Source organism: Pleurodeles waltl, chromosome 5, assembly GCF_031143425.1.
Source record: "Pleurodeles waltl isolate 20211129_DDA chromosome 5, aPleWal1.hap1.20221129, whole genome shotgun sequence".
Lineage (NCBI taxonomy): Eukaryota > Metazoa > Chordata > Amphibia > Caudata > Salamandridae > Pleurodeles > Pleurodeles waltl.
In genome coordinates, this window is record NC_090444.1 from 35,909,173 (window position 1) to 35,927,656 (window position 18,484).

Consider the following 18,484-nt stretch of genomic DNA (forward strand, 5'->3'; position numbering starts at 1 on the left):
TCTTTCAGTATACAAAAAATAAAGAAAGTTGAGCGTCTTTGAATACATAAGTGATAATCCCTCTCTCTGTGCATAGTGTAGGTGATGAGTTTGACTAAAGCTCTGGACTCTTATCATGCTTGTAGGTTCTTAACATAATTAGGAATCTTTAAATATCCACATGTTCCTAAGGATTTAGTTGCAGGTCAAGTTTCTTAACTGAAAAACCTATAATAATGATTATATGTACAAATATGATTACCTTTAGGAAGTATATTTTAGATTTCTTGAAGTTTACTTTTTGATCTGCTTCATTATGGCCCGTATTTATACTTTTTGACGCAAAACTGCGCTAATGCAGTTTTGCGTCAAAAAAATTAGCGCCGGCTAACGCCATTCTGAAGCGCCATGCGGGTGCCGTATTTATTGAATGGCGTTAGCCGGCGTTAGCCGACCGGCGCTGACTGGTGTGCGTAAAAAAAAACGACGTACACCAGGCAGAGCCGGCGTAGGGAAAAATGGCGTTTGGGCGTCCTAAAATGGGGCAAGTCAGGCTGAGGCAAAAAAATCGCCTCAACCCGATTTGCGCCATTTTTTTTTGCCGCCCAGGCGCCATTAACATGACTCCTGTCTTAGCAAAGACAGGAGTCATGCCCCCTTGCCCAATGGCCATGCCCAGGGGACTTATGTCCCCTGGACATGGTCATTGTGCATAGTGGCATGTATGGGGGCACAAATCAGGCCCCCCTATGCCACAAACAAAAATTAAAAAAAATACTTACCCCAACATACCTTTTCTTCCCTGGGATGGGTCCCTCCATCCTAGGGTGTCCTCCTGGGGTGGGCAAGGGTGGCAGGGGGTGTCCCTGGGGGCAGGGGAGGGCACCTTTGGGCTCATTCTGAGCCCACAGGTCCCTTAACGCCTGCCCTGACCCAGGCGTTAAAAAGAGGCGCAAATGCGTGTTTTTTTGCCCCGCCCACTCCCGGGCGTCATTTTTGCCCGGGAGTATAAATCCGACGCATATGCATCGGAGTCATTTTTTTAGACGGGAACGCCTACCTTGCATCTCATTAACGCAAGGAAGGTGTTCACGCCAAAAAATGACGCTAACTCCATGAACTTTGGCGCTAGACGCGTCTAACGCCAAAGTATAAATATGGAGTTAGTTTTGCATCAAATTTGCGTCAAAAAAACAACGCAAATTCGGCGCAAATGGAGTATAAATATGCCCCTATGTATTTTGACTATTCTGTTTACATGTTGCAAATATTCATGTATATCATCATCAGTGATGTATATTTATACAACATGAGAGACTACAGTCAAATTAAACTGCAGTAACTCAATTATGTTTGCTAAACATACTAGTGCAAATCTTCTAAAGCCAATTTAAGTTACACCAATTGCGAAGGAAGTCTAATTATATGATTAAGGGCTATAGTGTGAATTGAAAAAAAACATTTTGCTATTGTAATTTTTTTTATTGATTGTGTGTCAGATGTGTCTTTAATTCAGTACCGTGTACATTTTGCATAACAGTTTTCATAAAGTTGGTTCAAACTGTGATAAGTTAACTAATCTTATCTGATTTTAAAACTAGGTGATGGTGAGGGAATGATGATTAATTCATAATGTATTTATGATTTCTTTGAATCATCCAAGCCTCCAGTTCACTACAGGAATTACTTGAGTTGTTGCACCTCTACTCAATGCTATACATATCTGCAGACAAGTGTATTGCCCATTTTGTGGCATATAGATCCATAAATAGCTGGTGCACAAATGAAGATAATGCACCCATTTTAACTTCTAATCCTGCAATCATTATGTCATAGGAATCAGTCAAATGAATCCAGAAGATCATAAAGCATACCTTTTAATCTGAATATGAACTTTACAAACTAATTACTAATATATATTTTAGGCCCGGGCTAAAAACTCCACTCCGTTGGCGGAGTTTGCAGATATCAGCAACTACGCGTTCCACAGAGAACATGGAGTTACTGATAGACTCCACACTCCGCAATGTAGCAGAGCTTTTCTTCTGTTTTTGCCCCGTTGGAGCACTCTTTCGTACATTTTGTGCACATGAGAATTGAGATGAAAGACTTCCAATCTCTTGCAAGCACAAACAAGACTACTGGCACATTTTTTTGACTTAGGCGAGTGCGAGTGAGTGCAATCTACTGCTGCTTTAATCTGATGAAGCTGAAGCAGCTAAAATCAAAAACTTTGAGTTGATCTTCTCTAATTGATTGTTTGCGTTAATTTTTTTGTGTGAGGAGTACTTTTTTTATTTATTTTTTTCAACAACACTAAAGTGCCCCAGAAACTCCAACTTCCTGTTCCTGTCCAGCATGCTTCTCCCACTGCTTTGTCCATCGCTTGGTCACCTATCACTTGGATTTCGAACTGAAAGGATCAATTTTGTTTTTGTCTCCTGGATATATCATTGGATTTAAGGACTTTGTTGTATTTGAGATTTCACAAGTAAGTTAAAAAAGCATTTGTATAAGGGTGTTGGACAACATATTTGTTTGATAGGGGGCATGCACCAGGATTTATCTGTACTTTTATTTGATTTTTTAAATATATTGTGGTGGGTGGCCTGCATTTGGGGGTCTAGTTATAGTTTTACTTGTAATTTGTATTCTACAAAGGAAAAATGTTTTACAGTTCCCTATGTTTTCTCCATGTTTTGTTTTGTAAATTTGCAATATTCATTACATTGAACGTTAATGTTGACTCGCCGAGCCTGCTACTGGAATAGGCCTTCCATCTGTAGGTCTGGTACTAGTCATGGGTGCATGATGACAAAACAACTATTTGTGGTGTCTGTGGAACTGAAACACCATGAGTGGCATTTGATTAAAGATAACAAACTGTTGCATTTCACTTTTTTTTCCGCAAACAGTGTATGGTGGGGTTATAGTACTTGAGCCTTCATATGATGTGTATTATTGATGTAACATTTTTAGGCCCTTTCATTTTGGTTTAAGAATGACTAATACTGACTTAAAGCTGTTTTTTCTCCTGTACCGATGCCTTCTTTGTCTGGCCAGTGCTTGAGAGTGTTTGTCATAGGCCACCATTTTTCATTGTACCACATGCCATGTGGCTAGGTGCCCTTTTTTTAAAGACAAAATTAGAGTCCTATCCCTATATGTGTTTTATTATTTTCTATTTATCCTGCTTGTTGTTTGAAGTGACTGTTGGTCATTTTGTGTATGCAGCCAGTGTGCTTTAGGGCTTTCTTCTGTGCTGTGGTGGCCATGCCTCTTTGCTGGTTGTTGTTTGACCATGTGGCTGGTGGCCATGTTATGTATTATTCAGGCCTAGTAGGTCAATGTTTATTACCAAATGTACTGTATGAACATTTTTGTAATATTTTATGATATACTTTTTTGCATTTTTCACCCCCACTACTCCTTGCCTCTCAAATCCCTGTGGTTTTTCATGCTAGCCCCCTTCCCCTAGTACGTCAACAATTGAATAGATTTATAAAAAATGTTATCCTTTTTTCTATTTTTTTTCACATTTATTTTATTTAAATTTATAATATCAGTCTTATAATAATATTTAAAACATGTTTAAATGTTCTTCTAGTTTTTAGATTTTTTTAAACTAAATTACAACTTTAGTTTTTTTAGTTTTTTAAATGTATTCTCCTATTTTCCCCATCAGCCCGATGTCTGCACTACATTACATAACATTACAATATTCAAGGATTATTTAGTCCAGTTATTACCAGCACCTCCCTGAGTGCAACATGCCAACTTGATGCAGACAGATAAAGCTAACAGTTACATTCTGTATATTGTAGTTGTTGCTCTTTCTTGTCCTTCATGACTGTACATGATAATGAAACTTAATGTTGGTGTGTTGTTTTTACAAATGGATACACTGTATTTCATAATTATTTATAAGTTTAAGTAACCATTCTATGATATTGTTTGGGTCTACTACTAATGCAACAGCGACAACAGTGCCACATTTCACTGATCCTTCCTGCATGTTTGCTCTTAGGTGCACGAAGAGAAAGAGACATCAACCACAGTACTGCCAGACAGGCCTGTGCTTAGCGTGACGCAGGAACACACTCACGACCACACGGACATCTCTTCTGCTTGTGAAGTTAAGTGCTACTGCCAACTGACAGCTTCAAGATGGGCCCAAAGTAAGTTGCTACGAAGAAAGTAGCCAGTGATAATGAGGCGCTTCCTACCACTGGTATGTCACCCCAGGCCTTTTTTGGGTGAAGGCATGTACCTGCCACACCAGCCTCTGGGGAGCAAGCTAGGAGCACCACTCGTGCATCAGCAGCCTCACTCTAAACTAGGCCGAAGTCCATGTCTGACACAGAGGCAGCCGACAAGCACTGACATTGAATTGGGCTTATCTCTTTCACAAAGTAGAACCCAGTCATTGCCGGAAACTAAGGCCAGTGAACAGCAACAGCCACAGCCAGAAATAGCAGTTCCTCCTGAAGTAGGGACACATCAGGTCATTGAACTTCACTCAGAGGAAGCCAAAGAATCCCTCCTTTCACAAGATCCACTGTCTTCCAGATCTTTGCCATCTTCTTCGTCAAGCCCCCTTCTGATGATCAAGACTCCACTTGAATGCCACCTCAGTCTGAGACACGCCAGGAGAGGCAAGGAATGAAAAGGAATGTTCCTGAAATACATTTGAGTTATGTTAATCAAGTCTGATGATGAGCCAGTCATCATGTTTGTTAGCCCAGCTCCAGTGGAGTCAAGCATTACCCCATCTTCTTAACCTGCTCCAAGAGATATGGAATAGATATCAACACCTCCATCCTAACTAGCTCCCCGGGTGTGGCCTACATGCATAGCCACCTCAGTAGAAGATGACACTGAAGAGAGCCAAACGTCATCAGAACAATATCCACCTACCGCCATTTCTTCAAACATTGGCAGTAGCACCTGTGTTCCAAGACGCATCCAGGGACAGTAGTGTAGGGACAAAGGGATTGCATGGGATAAAATGGGAGATATGTGTTTTCACACACCACACAAAGCATAACATTGATATTATGACAAGGTTTTTAGACGGAAGTCTATTTGAAAGGAGGAACAGCCTCACAGGAACACAGGCGAAAGGAAATTCACCATATGGTACACCGAGTGCTTCTCCCAGCACACTAAGAAAGACTAAGTTCCTGAAATCAGATAGAAAAAATTGTCGTGCCATACTCACAGATCTCATTGATAGAAGACAGACATTTGCGGAGGTAGAAAGAGATAACAATAGGGAATACAGAGAGGAACTTCTGGCCATGGAGCGATTGGAACTGATGGCCCTAGGCCCTGAGATACACCAGATATATGCACGCTACACTAACAGCACAAGTCCCCTGCCAACAGAATACAGTTGGGACACTTCTCAAATGAGTTTCACAGATGCAGACGTGCCATCCTAGGGTAATGATAAATTGTCTGAAAAACTGGAATACGCTATATTAAAATTACAGAAATGGAAAGAATTGAAAGAAGGGTTAAAAGCAGCTCAGGTCCTGCAGAGCCTAGAGAAAAATAAGGAAGGGACAGAACAGGTACAGACAAAGATGATGCCTCTGAGAGAAGTACCTTCGTCCTCCTAAGGGGAGGATGGCCATACCCCAACATATGTCTATGTACCTTGCCATAGAGCTGACCTGTTTTCCTTCACCAAAGACTTCCCAAAATTACGCGATGAGCCACACAAATGGTACACAGAATTGAATAGAATAGTGGCAATGGGAGAAATGCTGTGGAAGGATTTGAACATGTTATTCATTATAATAATACCACAAGATTTATGGGAGGATTGTAAGAAGGTGGTAGGATGGCCGGCAGAGGAACCGGTGAGGGGAAAAGGGGGGGCACTGGGACAAGAGGTAGAGGCAGCAAGAGACAAGGTGATGAAATACATACGAGAAAAAGTACCAGAGGAAAATGTTGATTGGTCTAAAATAATACATACGAAACAGGAAAAGAATGAAAGTGTGACAAGTTACTATGACCGCCTTCTGCAGGTCTACCAGCAGAGCAGTGGAATGAGGAACCCACTGGGTGAGGCGATGCCTGCGTTTGTGACCAACGTTGGATATGGATTACAGCAGTCTATACAAACTCATTTACAAACGTCTTTTGTGTGTTGGCAACAAGAACCCATTGACAAAGTGTTAGCAGCAGCAAGGTATTGCGCAGACTATCAAACAAATATCCAAAAGGCAGATGATGAGAAAATGGAAAAGGATAAGGTTAACTAATGGTGGCACAAGAACGATTTTACAATAATAATCAAAGCAGGGGTAGGGGAAGGGGCAGGGGCAGAGGACAGGGTGAACGGGTACCTTTCATGCCCCCGCCAGGTACTACCTGTTTCCACTGTAACCAACAGGGACACTGGAAGGCAGATTGCCCTTTTTTAGCCCCCACCTTATACTAACAATGCATATGATGCTGCCACTGTAAATGACCCGGCTTGTGCAGGGTGGGTACATATCAAGACATACCACAGGCACCTCAGGGGGGACATGGGTTTCCATATCCACCACCTGTGGAGACACATTTCACAGGCCCAGTACTGTCGGTTGATCAAGAAGGTCCATATGTAGATGGAACAGTGCTAAGCAGAACTGTGCCCTTCTTAGTTGACACTGGGGCCACTATGTCAATGCTAAAGGCCTCTAATGTACCCAACGCACCATTATCAGCAACTCAAATAACAGCCGTAGGTTTGACAGGACAACCTATAAGTGAATACTTAACACAACCATTGAAATTCAAAGTAGGCCCTATTACTGTAAATCACCAATTTATTTTTGGGAGACACTGTCCAGTAAATTTGCTAGGAAGGAATCTCCTATGTAAATTACAGTGCACCATCAGCTGTTCACCTGAAGGGATCTTCCTGGAAAGCAAGGAGAATGGGATAGCATTACAGGCTTTCATGGGGTGTGACTCGGGAGGCAAGGGACAAGAGCAAAGTCTCCCACAAGAGTTACAAGACTCGGTCCCCAGTGAAGTGTGGGCAAAGGGGCCAAATGATGTGGGAAGAATATTAGATTGCCCCCCAGTGCGAGTGACACTGCGCCCTGGAGGCCGTCTACCACAGGTGCCACAATACAAAATAGCCAAAGAGGGAGAGGAGGGGATAGCTCCAGTAATAGAAGAGCTTCTAAAGAAGGGGATACTGCGGGAGGTACCAGCATTAGGCCTCCCAGATTACACCAAGGATTTCCATTCATTTTGCCATGAAAAAGGTGGTTGCTCCTTAGGGCTTTTGGCACAAAAACACGGCACCTTCTACCGCCCAGTGGCTTACTATTCGGCTACCCTGGACCCAGTAGCAGCAGGTCTTCCCCCGTGTCTGAGGGCGGTAGCAGCGGCCGCCTTAGCAGTGGAACAATCAGAAAACATTGTCCTGGCTCATACTTTGGTGTTACATGTCCCACACACAATTGACACATTACTAACTACCACTAAGACCCAGCACCTGACGAATGCTCGCCTCTCACGCTAGGAGTTGAGACCATTGGCACCACATATAAGGATATGGATACCGAAATGGATCACGATGATCCCACCATAGATAATTCTTTCCACGATTGTATTATGACAGTCGACACACACACCAAGGTGAGGCCAAATCTCAGAGACACCCCATTCCCTGAGGCCGAGGGTGATTTGTTTGTGGATGGTTCATGCATTAGGGACCACACTGGGATGCTACAAGCAGCCTATGCTGTGGGGACGGCCAAAAGACTACTTGAAGGAGGAAGGCTACCAAAGATTAAAAGTGCCCAGGCAGCAGAATTAGTAGCACTAATCAAAGCATGCAAATTGGCAGCAGGAAAGACAACAAATATTTACACAGACAGCCAATATGCTTTTGGGGTCACTCATGATTTCGGTCAACTGTGGGCAATGAGGGGATTTCTCACTTCAGCAGGCCAACACATACAACATGCTTCATTGATTGTTGCCTTGTTGCAAGCTCTACTACTGCCCAGAAAAGTTGCAATTGTAAAATGTGCAGCCCACACTTCTGCTAAGGACTATGTTTCTGTGGGAAATGCTTTTGTTGACAAAGAGGCACGAAGAATAGCCCTCAGTGGGTGTGAGTATGTAATGGTCCAGGTTAAACCCACCACAATCGCTAAGGAGGAAAGTACATATTTTGATCCAAAATGTGTTCAAAAGCAGGCTGATGGGTCAGAACTAACAGATTGGGAAAAGGGAAGTTGCAAGACAGACGGGGAGGGTGTGTAGGTGGGACCCAACGGTAAAATATGTCTACCATCCACGTTACTGTCCTCTATGGCACACCTTTTCCATGGCCCCTCACATGTGGGTAGGAATGGAATAATACAACTGTTTTCACAATGTTGGTTTAATACCAAATTTCGGCAATATGCAGAACATTTATGTAAGAGATGCATGGTTTGTGCACAGTACAACACGGGAAAAGGTACACCAACTGCTTCAGGCCATTTCCCACCGCCACATGGACCCTTTGAAAGCCTCTAAATGGACTTCATTGAGATGCCCCCAGTATACAAGCTAAAATATGTTTTGGTAATAGTTTTTATGTTCAGCAAATGGACTGAGGCATACCCCACCAGGAACTGTGATGCACAAACTGTGGCTAAGTGCCTTTTAAAAGAGTTAATACCACGTTTTGGGGTACCGATTCTTTTAAGTTCAGACAATGGACCAGGATTCATTTCGCATGTTATTCAGGGCCTTTGCAAAGGGCTGGGAATAACACAAAAGTTTAATTGTGCATACCATCCACCTGCAGCAGGGGCAGTAGAGAGAAAAAATGGGGTGTTGAAAAACAGGTCATCCAGCCACCACCTGCGGTACCCATAAAGATCACACCTGCACCGCAGGGGTACAACCTTCGATCAACAAGCAACACCAGACAACACTGACAGGGCTGCTCGTGCTGCACTCCTATAGGAGTCAGGAGATGCAAGCGGGTCCATCAAAGAGTTCTTCGTAGACTGCTCGTGCTGCACACCTCGGGAGAGGGATGGGTGCAAGTGGGTCTTACCTGAATATCTACGTATATCACGCAAGTGGTTTCAAGTGCTAGTTACCTCTGACACCACTCTGTGACGTGCCAACAAGAAGATACAGAGAATAAGAGAGTAACAGACAAGGACTAAACAGTGCAATTTGTGACACGTGAAGTATAATAATGCCTAGAAGAAGAAGAAAGGAGAAAAAGTGGCCTATGGTCCGAACTGCCATGTGTACCCCTGTTCCAGCAATAATTATCACCATAATGATTATTATATAGCAAGAAGAAATACGAATCCCATATCTGGACCAAGAACAGTATATGAATAACATTGTAAATAAAATAGGGATTTCCATTGCGGTGAAACAAGAACAAGGGGAGAACTCTAGTGTGGTAGAAAGGGTGGGGAACAGGACACAGTGCATAAAATATACTAAATGGGAGGAAGATGGGAACAATTACAGGGATAATGCATTCGTGCAAATGGTGAAATTTTTATAAGGAATTGGCAAATGTGTCTGATTGCTATATTTGTACACATTTTCCCACCTCTGCCCAGGGAAGGACAGATAACACCCAGATTCCTCTTCCCCAGTATGCTTCATGTCACATACTAAACAGCATGTTTGGAAAGGAAGTGAATGGGACTATAAAGAGAAGGCCACCTAAAAGGAAGAGGAAGGTTGGAAAAGGGAGATTAAAGCAGGAAAACAGTGGGGGGGGAGAGAAAGTAAAGGAGGAGGTAGGATGGGTGTGTGTGGACAACTCGTACCGGAAAAAGATGAAACAGAGCTGCTGGAAGCATTCAACATAGGAAGAGATAAGGGTTATGTACAGGGGGAGAAGAACATAGATATATCACAAATGTCCCTTTCTGTACATAAGGAGAAAAAGGGGTCATGGTGTTTTTGATACCTCAAAGGCAGCATCCCAAGGCCAAATACATTTTATGGTAAGGTGTGTCGAATGGTTACACCAGTAATGAAATGTCCTAACATACACCTCCCCAACCATAATAATAGCAGCATAAAGGTAGGAGAAAGCACCTGCTCCAAATTCTCTCATTTGGATAACATACGGAAGGGCCCAGAAGGTTTGTCTATAGGTCTCTCAACTCCAAGGGGAATATACATAGTATGCAGGACATATGCATATTTTAGACTGCCTGCAGGCTGGCAGGGCTCCTGTTACCTGGCGTTCGTACTACCCCGAATGTTGCATATAACAAATTTGACCAATGCAACACAAGGGGCATCCGGAAGGGTACGAAGAAGAAGGGCACCTACTTGGTTGGATAGGTTCATAGCAGTGGAAGGAATATTTGTGATGCCATTAGGGATAGCGCATTCAGAATATCAAATACACAGATTGGCAGTATTGGTAGAAACATTAGCAAATTCTACTGCAGCAGCACTAGGTAACATTACTGAAAAAGTTAGACTTAAGAGCTGTTGTAATATGGAACAGACTTGCATTAGATATCATTTTAGCAAGAGCCGGTGGTGTATGTAACGTGATCCATCAGGAATGCTGTGTTTTTATACCGGACAACAGTGGGAATGTGAGGATGGCAATAGGGAAAATAGAGGCGGTAGAAGAAAGAGCAAGGAAAGTGGCGGATGTGACGGAAGTGACAGAAATAGGAGGAATACTAAAGGACATTGCAGCATGGTTCCGTGGTTGGGGATCCTGGCTGACAGAAGTACTGGTGGTGGGAATAGTGGGATTTATAACATTATGTGTGTTGATAAGGGTGTGTCCTTCCTGTTTGAACATGTTAATGAAGAAAATGTGTCATAAGGACACTGAGCACCATCGTAAGAGAAGGCATGAGGATGAGGCCAGGGAAGATGATGCTATTGAAATGACACCTGTCCATCAGGATGATTAAACTGTCAATGAGTGTTTTCATTGGGTATCAGAGGGCGGAATGTGGAATCACGTTCTCCTGGATTCATTTGCCTCCCACCCTTTGTGCTGGTGCGTGGTAACAGCAGAGTGTGGTGCACAGGCAGACCCTGTCAGTTGTGGTAATCAGTCACTGTAACGGTATTGGCGGGCGTACTGCTCCTGAGTTCTGGTACAATCGCAGCTTAAGTCAGTCCATTAATACACATGTCCTTCCTCACTATATTCTCACTACTATACTAACACATAATTCATCCATCCCGTCTATCTCTCCAACACCCTTTTCCTACACCTCATCCATTCATCTCACTCAATTCTCCATTTAACCAGCAGGAGAGAGAGAGAGAAAGAGAAGAAAGAAAAAAAAACAATATGACAGCCCCACAGAGCACAACACTTCAACGCTATCAGAGCAGAGGGAGAGAGAGAAAAAAAATAAAATAAATAAATATGCGAGAACACGGCACTGCCTGCTCCACTGGAGTGGACAACTACCACTCGATAAATCACCGGGCACAACCTGCCCTTCCTGCTGGGGTGGACAATCACCACCCCCTCCAGCCAGAGTATTCCTCCCCAGCCCCTCTGGCTGGGAATCGCTGCACCAACCCTTTCCGGTTGGGAGCTGTGGCCACACAGCGCCTCCTGCTGTGTACCGAGACCATACCATTAACAGTCTCACAAATGTTGCGTCACTGGATAAACAGACACCCTTGGCTAATATTTACAGCAACTACTGAACCATGAATTTGTTAGGCACTGAGAACAAAAGAGGGAAGGAAATGGCGCAATAAGGCAGAAATGATAATATCAACACAAAACTCCAGCACGCGGCCATCTGACGGCCATCATCTGAATGTCTGAACGAGGTACTCTAGAAGAACCTGGAATAATGGGGACAGGAACATCCGCATGCCAGCGTAAACAAATAACAAACATAACAAGAAAGAACAGCAGGCTAATAGGAATAGCATATAGTACAATTATCCACAACTCCATTTAGAAATGCAGACGTAAATCACCCTGCCACCTCCCCCCTTTACAACACCCTCTGCTAACAGAGGGAGAGAGAGAGAGGAGAATAAAAAAAAAATCAAAACAGAAACAGACGGGACGGAGGAAATGACAGATACTCACAACAGCACCAGCACCCTGCCCCGGAGGGGGCCCGACCAGCCCAAAACGCCGTTGCCCCCCCCGCCTGCAGAGAGGCAGGAGACGTGCCGGCGAAACCGTAAATCCAACCGCAATCCTCCACCAGATGTCGAAGCCAAGTCGGAGTATTTCAGATCCAGATGATTCAGGAAACAAACCGAGACCAGCCGCTCTTCCTTAGATTAAGAACTAATAAGACATAATAAGAAATACATGTACATGGAGACTGAGCGAGCAAAATCCAGCTCGAACAGTCTGCACAAGGAAGTAATGCATGATCTTTTATAGCATTAAACCGCAGACACATTAACACATTTCATTGGTTCTTGATAATGTCGTATGATTAACTTTTTTCTATATAGCACATGTGATGCTCCATGTAAGGGTTAGAATCATGGACAAGAATCTTGCACACTGTCCTCTGAATCAAATGTCTTGTGATGCATCTATATGTAGAGAAAGAGGAACCATAAGTGCATACGAAGTTTAATATCCTTTTCTTTAAGGTTTTGCAGCTGCCGCTGCTGGGGGGGTGCTGCTCCTCCGTCCTTATGGAGGAGCCGCCCCTGCTATGTATGAGTGCAAACACTAGAGAGGAGTGACCAGGAAATGGAGAAAATCAGCAAATATGCACAATGCAGGAAGGTAGGGTGCTAGCTTGAATGAGAGTGAGGCAAATCAACCAACATGCAAAGGTCCCAGGCAATGGATGAACAACAATATTTGCCTTTTCGACTATCTCTTCTACTGTCATAGCTGCTTGTTCACTGGAACAGCATGTTAGACAAATGGTGGCCAAATTGGATTGGTGAAATGTTTATGGAACATGAGGGGTATAAGAGAATCCAGTACTCATATAAATGCCTAAGCCATTATATAATGAGTTTTTTTTACAAGACTCTCCTTGTTTCCATTGTTTGACAGACAAAATTAAAGGTTAGTGGGGTGCTATAGTTTGGTGAAAATGTCAGTTAAAACTGATGAAATTCACTTGTTATAGTTATCTCAACTAACTATCACCTGTGCCCTAAAATAACTATAACGTGCATTCCCTGACGTGCACACTATTGTCATCAATGATGTAATTTATGGTGCGTTAAGGATGTTAGCAATGATGTAATAGAACATGTCTTGTGTGATGTATTATGTGAGAGTACACGCAGTGCATGGAGAGCGTGCACCTCATAGTTACCTTAGGACAAGAGTTATAGTTACTTGGAATCCATCTCCCAGGAAGCGATGATGGCAACCAGCAGGGGGAAACATCCAATGGGACACTGCTGTTCCCTGCCTTCAATAACACAAGCATAGACAAGATCAAGTACCTGTCTGCTATCTTGCCCAGTGGAAGCAAAACCAAAAGCTGCTATTCCAGAAGAGCAGCAATCAATTCAAGCCGGCTCCTGCACAGCTGGGATGGTTGCAGATAGAGCTGGCAGGGGTCACAAGGGCCATTGGCTGCTGCCCCCACAGCTCAAAGGCCTCTAATTGCTGTGGTGCCATTTGACTTATCTACTGGAAACTTTTTTTTTAAAACTGTTAATTTACCTCAGCTCCATCTCACCAAGCGGGCTCAGAGAAAAAGGGGGTCCCAAAATGGAAATTCCCTATTTATTTTTCTATAGGAAAAACAAACTGTATCACAACAAAATGGTTGGATGGAATTCCACCAAATTTGGCAGAAAGCTAGACCTTGGTCCAGCAAGTCAGCATTTTGTGATATGAAGTAAATCCAGTCACTAGTATTTTGAGAAATTAAGATGCAGAAACTTTGTATATCTAGACTGTTTGGTTGAAATTAAAAAATTAAGCCTTCTTGTTAACTGAGGGGGGGTTTTCAGAGCAAGCACTCCCAGTGGTTGATCACAACATGAAAAGAAATGTTGCAGCAGCTATTACAGTACTAGGGGATTTAGGCCCTGATTTAGTAGGGCTTAGCACCACTTTAGCACCGCCTTAGCGTCATTTGTTTTACTCTAAGGAGGCGCTAAGGTGGCCTTTTCACTGTGCCACATTTACAAAGTGGCGCAAAGAATGCATTGCACCACCTTTTAATCCTTTGCTCTACATTATGCCTGCGCCAGGCAAATTGTATGCAAAGGGGACGTTCCCCCATTGGGGGGGGGCAACAATATAGAGCAAAGAAATCTTTCTTTGCGTCATTTGTTTCAGGACTTTTAACACCTGCTCAGAGAAGGCCCTAAAATGGTTTACAATGGGCCACCATAGTACTGTTCAGGGTCAATGCAAACATTTTGGTGCTAACCCTGAACAGTACAGCGATAGCGTCAACAATGTTGACTCTATTTCCCCCTACACTGCACCATTGTGTGCTGTATCTTAGATATGAGGCACACATGGTCGCAGTAGGGGAGTGCTAAGGGGCACAAGGAAAGTGGGGCTGCAGTGGGTGCAGCACCACTTTCCTTAAATCAGCACTTTAGTCTCCTGTCCTGAAAACATTTTAACAAAGAATATAAGGTGGGAAGGTTAGGGGTGCTCTGCCTTCAGCGACTGTAGAGAAGACCAAGGACTAAAAGCTAAAAAAAGAATTTGCCAAAGTTCCCCAATTCCTCAGTGGGATCACGGTAAAACAAATGAAAGCAAATGACCCTCATGTGGGCCTGGGTCCAGGTATCAAAGCAGATTCATTTTTTTTTTAAAATATGGAGGGGGGTATATCTGTGCCCTCTTTCACTGAACTGATTTCAACAGCCCAAGGACCCCATCCCTGAGGGCCTGGCAAAATTGAAAAAGGGTAGGGGTTGTGGACACTACTCCCAGTTACCTTAAAGAGGCACCAGAAACCCCATCCTCTGGGGCCATTGGGAACATTAGGGGACGTGGTTTGCAGCTGCTCACCTCATGCATTAGATCAGCCCTGGGGCCATATTTAGCAGTGTTCAAGGAACTTCATTCCTTCTGTTTTCTGCCCAGTAGAGTAGAAGCATATCCTGCCCACACTCTTTCAGACAGAAAAGACAAGTTTGCTTCTGCCTGGGAGGAAGTGGTGAAAATCAGTTGCTCACACCCGGTCAGAGGAAAGGTCAATGTGTGTTCACTGGGGAGCCAACAGGGGCCCCTCCAGCAGCCCCAACAAAGTATGCATTGTGGGTGCCACAGGTAGGTACCGGAGCACCCAGCAATAAAGTGAGTTGGATAGTGGTGGAAGGCTCCCAACAAAGTGGTGCATCCTGGAGGCTGTGGGTAGGCACTGGGGCACCCACAAATAGAGAGAATTCACATGAGTGGGGCTGAAAGGAGCTGTAGGCTCCCTGAGACTTGACCAAAAGCTCACAATGAATCTTGCATTGTGAGTGCTCAGGTAGGACAGAGGCATCCACTGATCTAATAAATTGTTGGTTTCCACTGGTGCTGGCATGGTTGCTGATGTGGAGCTGGCAGGGGTAGCAGAAGCCGTGGGGCTTTCCGCAATACCCCCAACATTCAAACAAGGTGTGAGTTCCCCAGCTGAGCACCGGTTGCACCCAAAAAAGATCAAAATTGAATATAAAAAAGAAACAAAAGGAGTAATAAATGAGCGTCAAGAGCTGCTCATGGATTACTCAGTTCGCTTTGCAAGAAGTACCCTTAAAGGGCTTTTTAAATAGGGTCACCACCAAGCTTTTTTATAATGTTGTGGGGGATGCAGTGAATGCAACTGGTCCCCAACAACATTAAGGTCTCCTAGGACATTAAGTCCATGACCGCTGGAGAGCTAACCTTTTTTTTAAAAACACTTTGCTCTGAGCTGAAGTTGTATACCCATCAGCTGGAGTACAAGGCTCCCCTTTGGCGCTGCTGGACAAATCTGTAGGACTTTGTACCAAAAACTTCCATGCCCACTTCAGCTGCTCTCTGGATTTTTTGGGGGTGATCCATCAAGCAGGGCCGAGAAAATGAGTGGGGCCAAAAAACACGTTTTCCCCATTCATTTTTCCATAGGGATTTTGAACAGTGAGAGCGTCAAAACTACTGGACGGAATTACACCAAATTTGGCAGAAAGGTCCAGAAAGAGCCTACATCTGAAAACAGACAAACTCCAATCTGAAACTCAAACTGTAATGGTTTGACTGAGGCTCTCATTCCGACCCTGGCGTCGGTGTTAATGCGGCGGCCAATCCGCCAACAGGCTGGCGGTCGAAAAAATGGAATTCCGACCCTGGCGGGAACCGCCAACACAGCACGCCACTTTAACACTCCGACCGCCACGGCGGGACAAACAAACAGCGCGGCGGTCACCGCCAACAGCCAGGTGGGAGACAATGTACCGCCCACTCTATCGCGACCCACCAATCCGCCACCTTTTCCGGGGCGGTTGCCCCGCCGATAAAAACACGTCGGAAACAGACTTTTCGAACGGAAAACGCTCACCTCTACACACTCCACGCGGAATCTGGACAGCATGGAACCGGAACTCCACATCCTCCCAGCCATTGTCTTCCTGCGGTGAGTACTGCACCTAAGACACAGGGGAGGGGGAGGCAAAAAATTACGGTCACACACATACGCGACACACCCACCCCCACCCTCACCCACTACAACACACACATCAATGCAGAGCAACAACTCAGAGTGACACCCCCCAAACCCCCCAGAAGAATGCAAAGACAAAATAAAATGATCATTAAAATTGAAGTATATTATAGGAAATCTGAAGTTAAGTGAAATATGAAATATATAAATAAAATATATTACAACATGAACAATATATACATAGGTCATAAGTCCGGCCCATATTGGCTATCTGCCATTGTCCGTGGGCCAATGGGCCTAAACACATGGGCAAAGCCCACACACGAGACCCGATTCCATTGGAGAGAACACTGCAGGGGCATCAGATAGTAAAACTACAGGCACCTCAGGGGGAAGGGAAGGGGGGGCACCTCAGCCAGATGAGTCCACAACGCCAGATCCAGGAGGGGACTCCATGCCCACTGTACCATCCTGGGGAGTGCAAAGCCACAGTCTCACAAGTCTCTACACTGGGTGGATTGCCCACTGTACCATCCTGGGGAGTGCAAAGCCACAGTCTCACAAGTCTCTACAATGGGTGGATTGCCCACTGTACCATCCTGGGGAGTGCAAAGCCACAGTCCATCAAGTGGATTACAGACTCCACTGGTTCAGGAGGAGGCATGGTGCCCAGAGTGCTTCGTGAAGGCCTGCCCGACACAGATCCGGCCCTGCCAATGGGCCAGCGGTGCTTGAGATGAAGGGTCCAGCGTAGCGGTGCTTGACAGGAAGGGCCCAACGGAGCGGTGCTTGAGATGAAGGGCCCAGCGGAGCGGTTCAGAGACGGCGGTGCCCAGCGGAGCGGTGCTTGAGATGAAGGGCCCAGCGGAGCGGTGCTTGACAGGAAGGGTCCAGCGGAGCAGTGCTTGAGATGAAGGGCCCAGCGTAGCAGTTCAGAGACAGCGGTGCCCAGCGGAGCGGTGCTTGACAGGAAGGGCCCAGCGGAGCGGTGCTTGAGATGAAGGGCCCAGCGGAGCGGTGCTTGACAGGAAGGGCCCAGCGGAGCGGTGCTTGAGATGAAGGGCCCAGCGTAGCGGTTCGGAGACGGCAGTGCCCAGCGGAGCGGTGCTTGACAGGAAGGGCCCAACGGAGCGGTGCTTGAGATGAAGGGCCTGGCGTAGCGGTGCTTGACAGGAGGGCCCAGCGTAGCGGTTCAGAGACGGCGGTGCCCAGCGGAGCGGTGCTTGAGAGGAAGGGCCCAGTGGAGCGGTTCTTGAGATGAAGGGCCCAGCGTAGCGGTGCTTGACAGGAGGGCCTAGCGGAGCGGTGCTTGAGATGAAGGGCCCAGCGGAGCGGTGCTTGAGATGAAGGGCCCAGCGAAACGGTGCTTGAGAGGAAGGGCCCAGCGGAGCGGTGCTTGAGAGGAAGGGCCCAGCAGAGCGGTGCTTGAGAGGAAGGGCCCAGCGGAGCGGTGCTTGAGATGAAGGGCCCAGCGGAGCAGTGCTTGAGATGAAGGGCCCAGCGGAGCGGTGCTTGAGATGAAGGGCCCAGCGGTTTGGTGCTTGAGATGAAGGGCCCAGCGGAGCGGTTCAGAGACAGCGGTGCCCAGCGGAGCGGTGCTTGAGATGAAGGGCCCAGCGTAGCGGTGCTTGACAGGAGGGCCCAGCGGAGTGGTGCTTGAGATGAAGGGCCCAGCGCAGCGGTGCTTGAGAGGAAGGGCTCAGCATAGCGGTGCTTGACAGGAGGGCCCAGCGGAGCGGTGCTTGAGATGAAGGGCCCAGCGGAGCGGTGCTTGACAGGAGGGCCCAGCGGAGCGGTGCTTGAGATGAAGGGCCCAGCGGAGCGGTGCTTGACAGGAGGGCCCAGCGGAGCGGTGCTTGAGATGAAGGGCCCAGCGGAGCGGTGCTTGGCAGGAGGGCCCAGCGGAGCGGTGCTTGAGATGAAGGGCC

General features: G+C 45.7%; 1 protein-coding gene across 1 annotated transcript in view; it reads left to right on the forward strand.

Moving 5' to 3' along the window:
* The window catches only part of LOC138296955 (olfactory receptor 2D2-like), a 50,949-nt gene that overhangs the window by 22,207 nt on the left and 10,258 nt on the right, over window positions 1–18,484 (forward strand). The window contains exons 2-3 of the mRNA XM_069236471.1: window positions 5,424–5,555; window positions 5,973–6,181. Of these exons, the coding sequence (XP_069092572.1) occupies window positions 5,424–5,555; window positions 5,973–6,181 (341 nt within the window). The remainder of the gene's footprint in view (window positions 1–5,423; window positions 5,556–5,972; window positions 6,182–18,484) is intronic.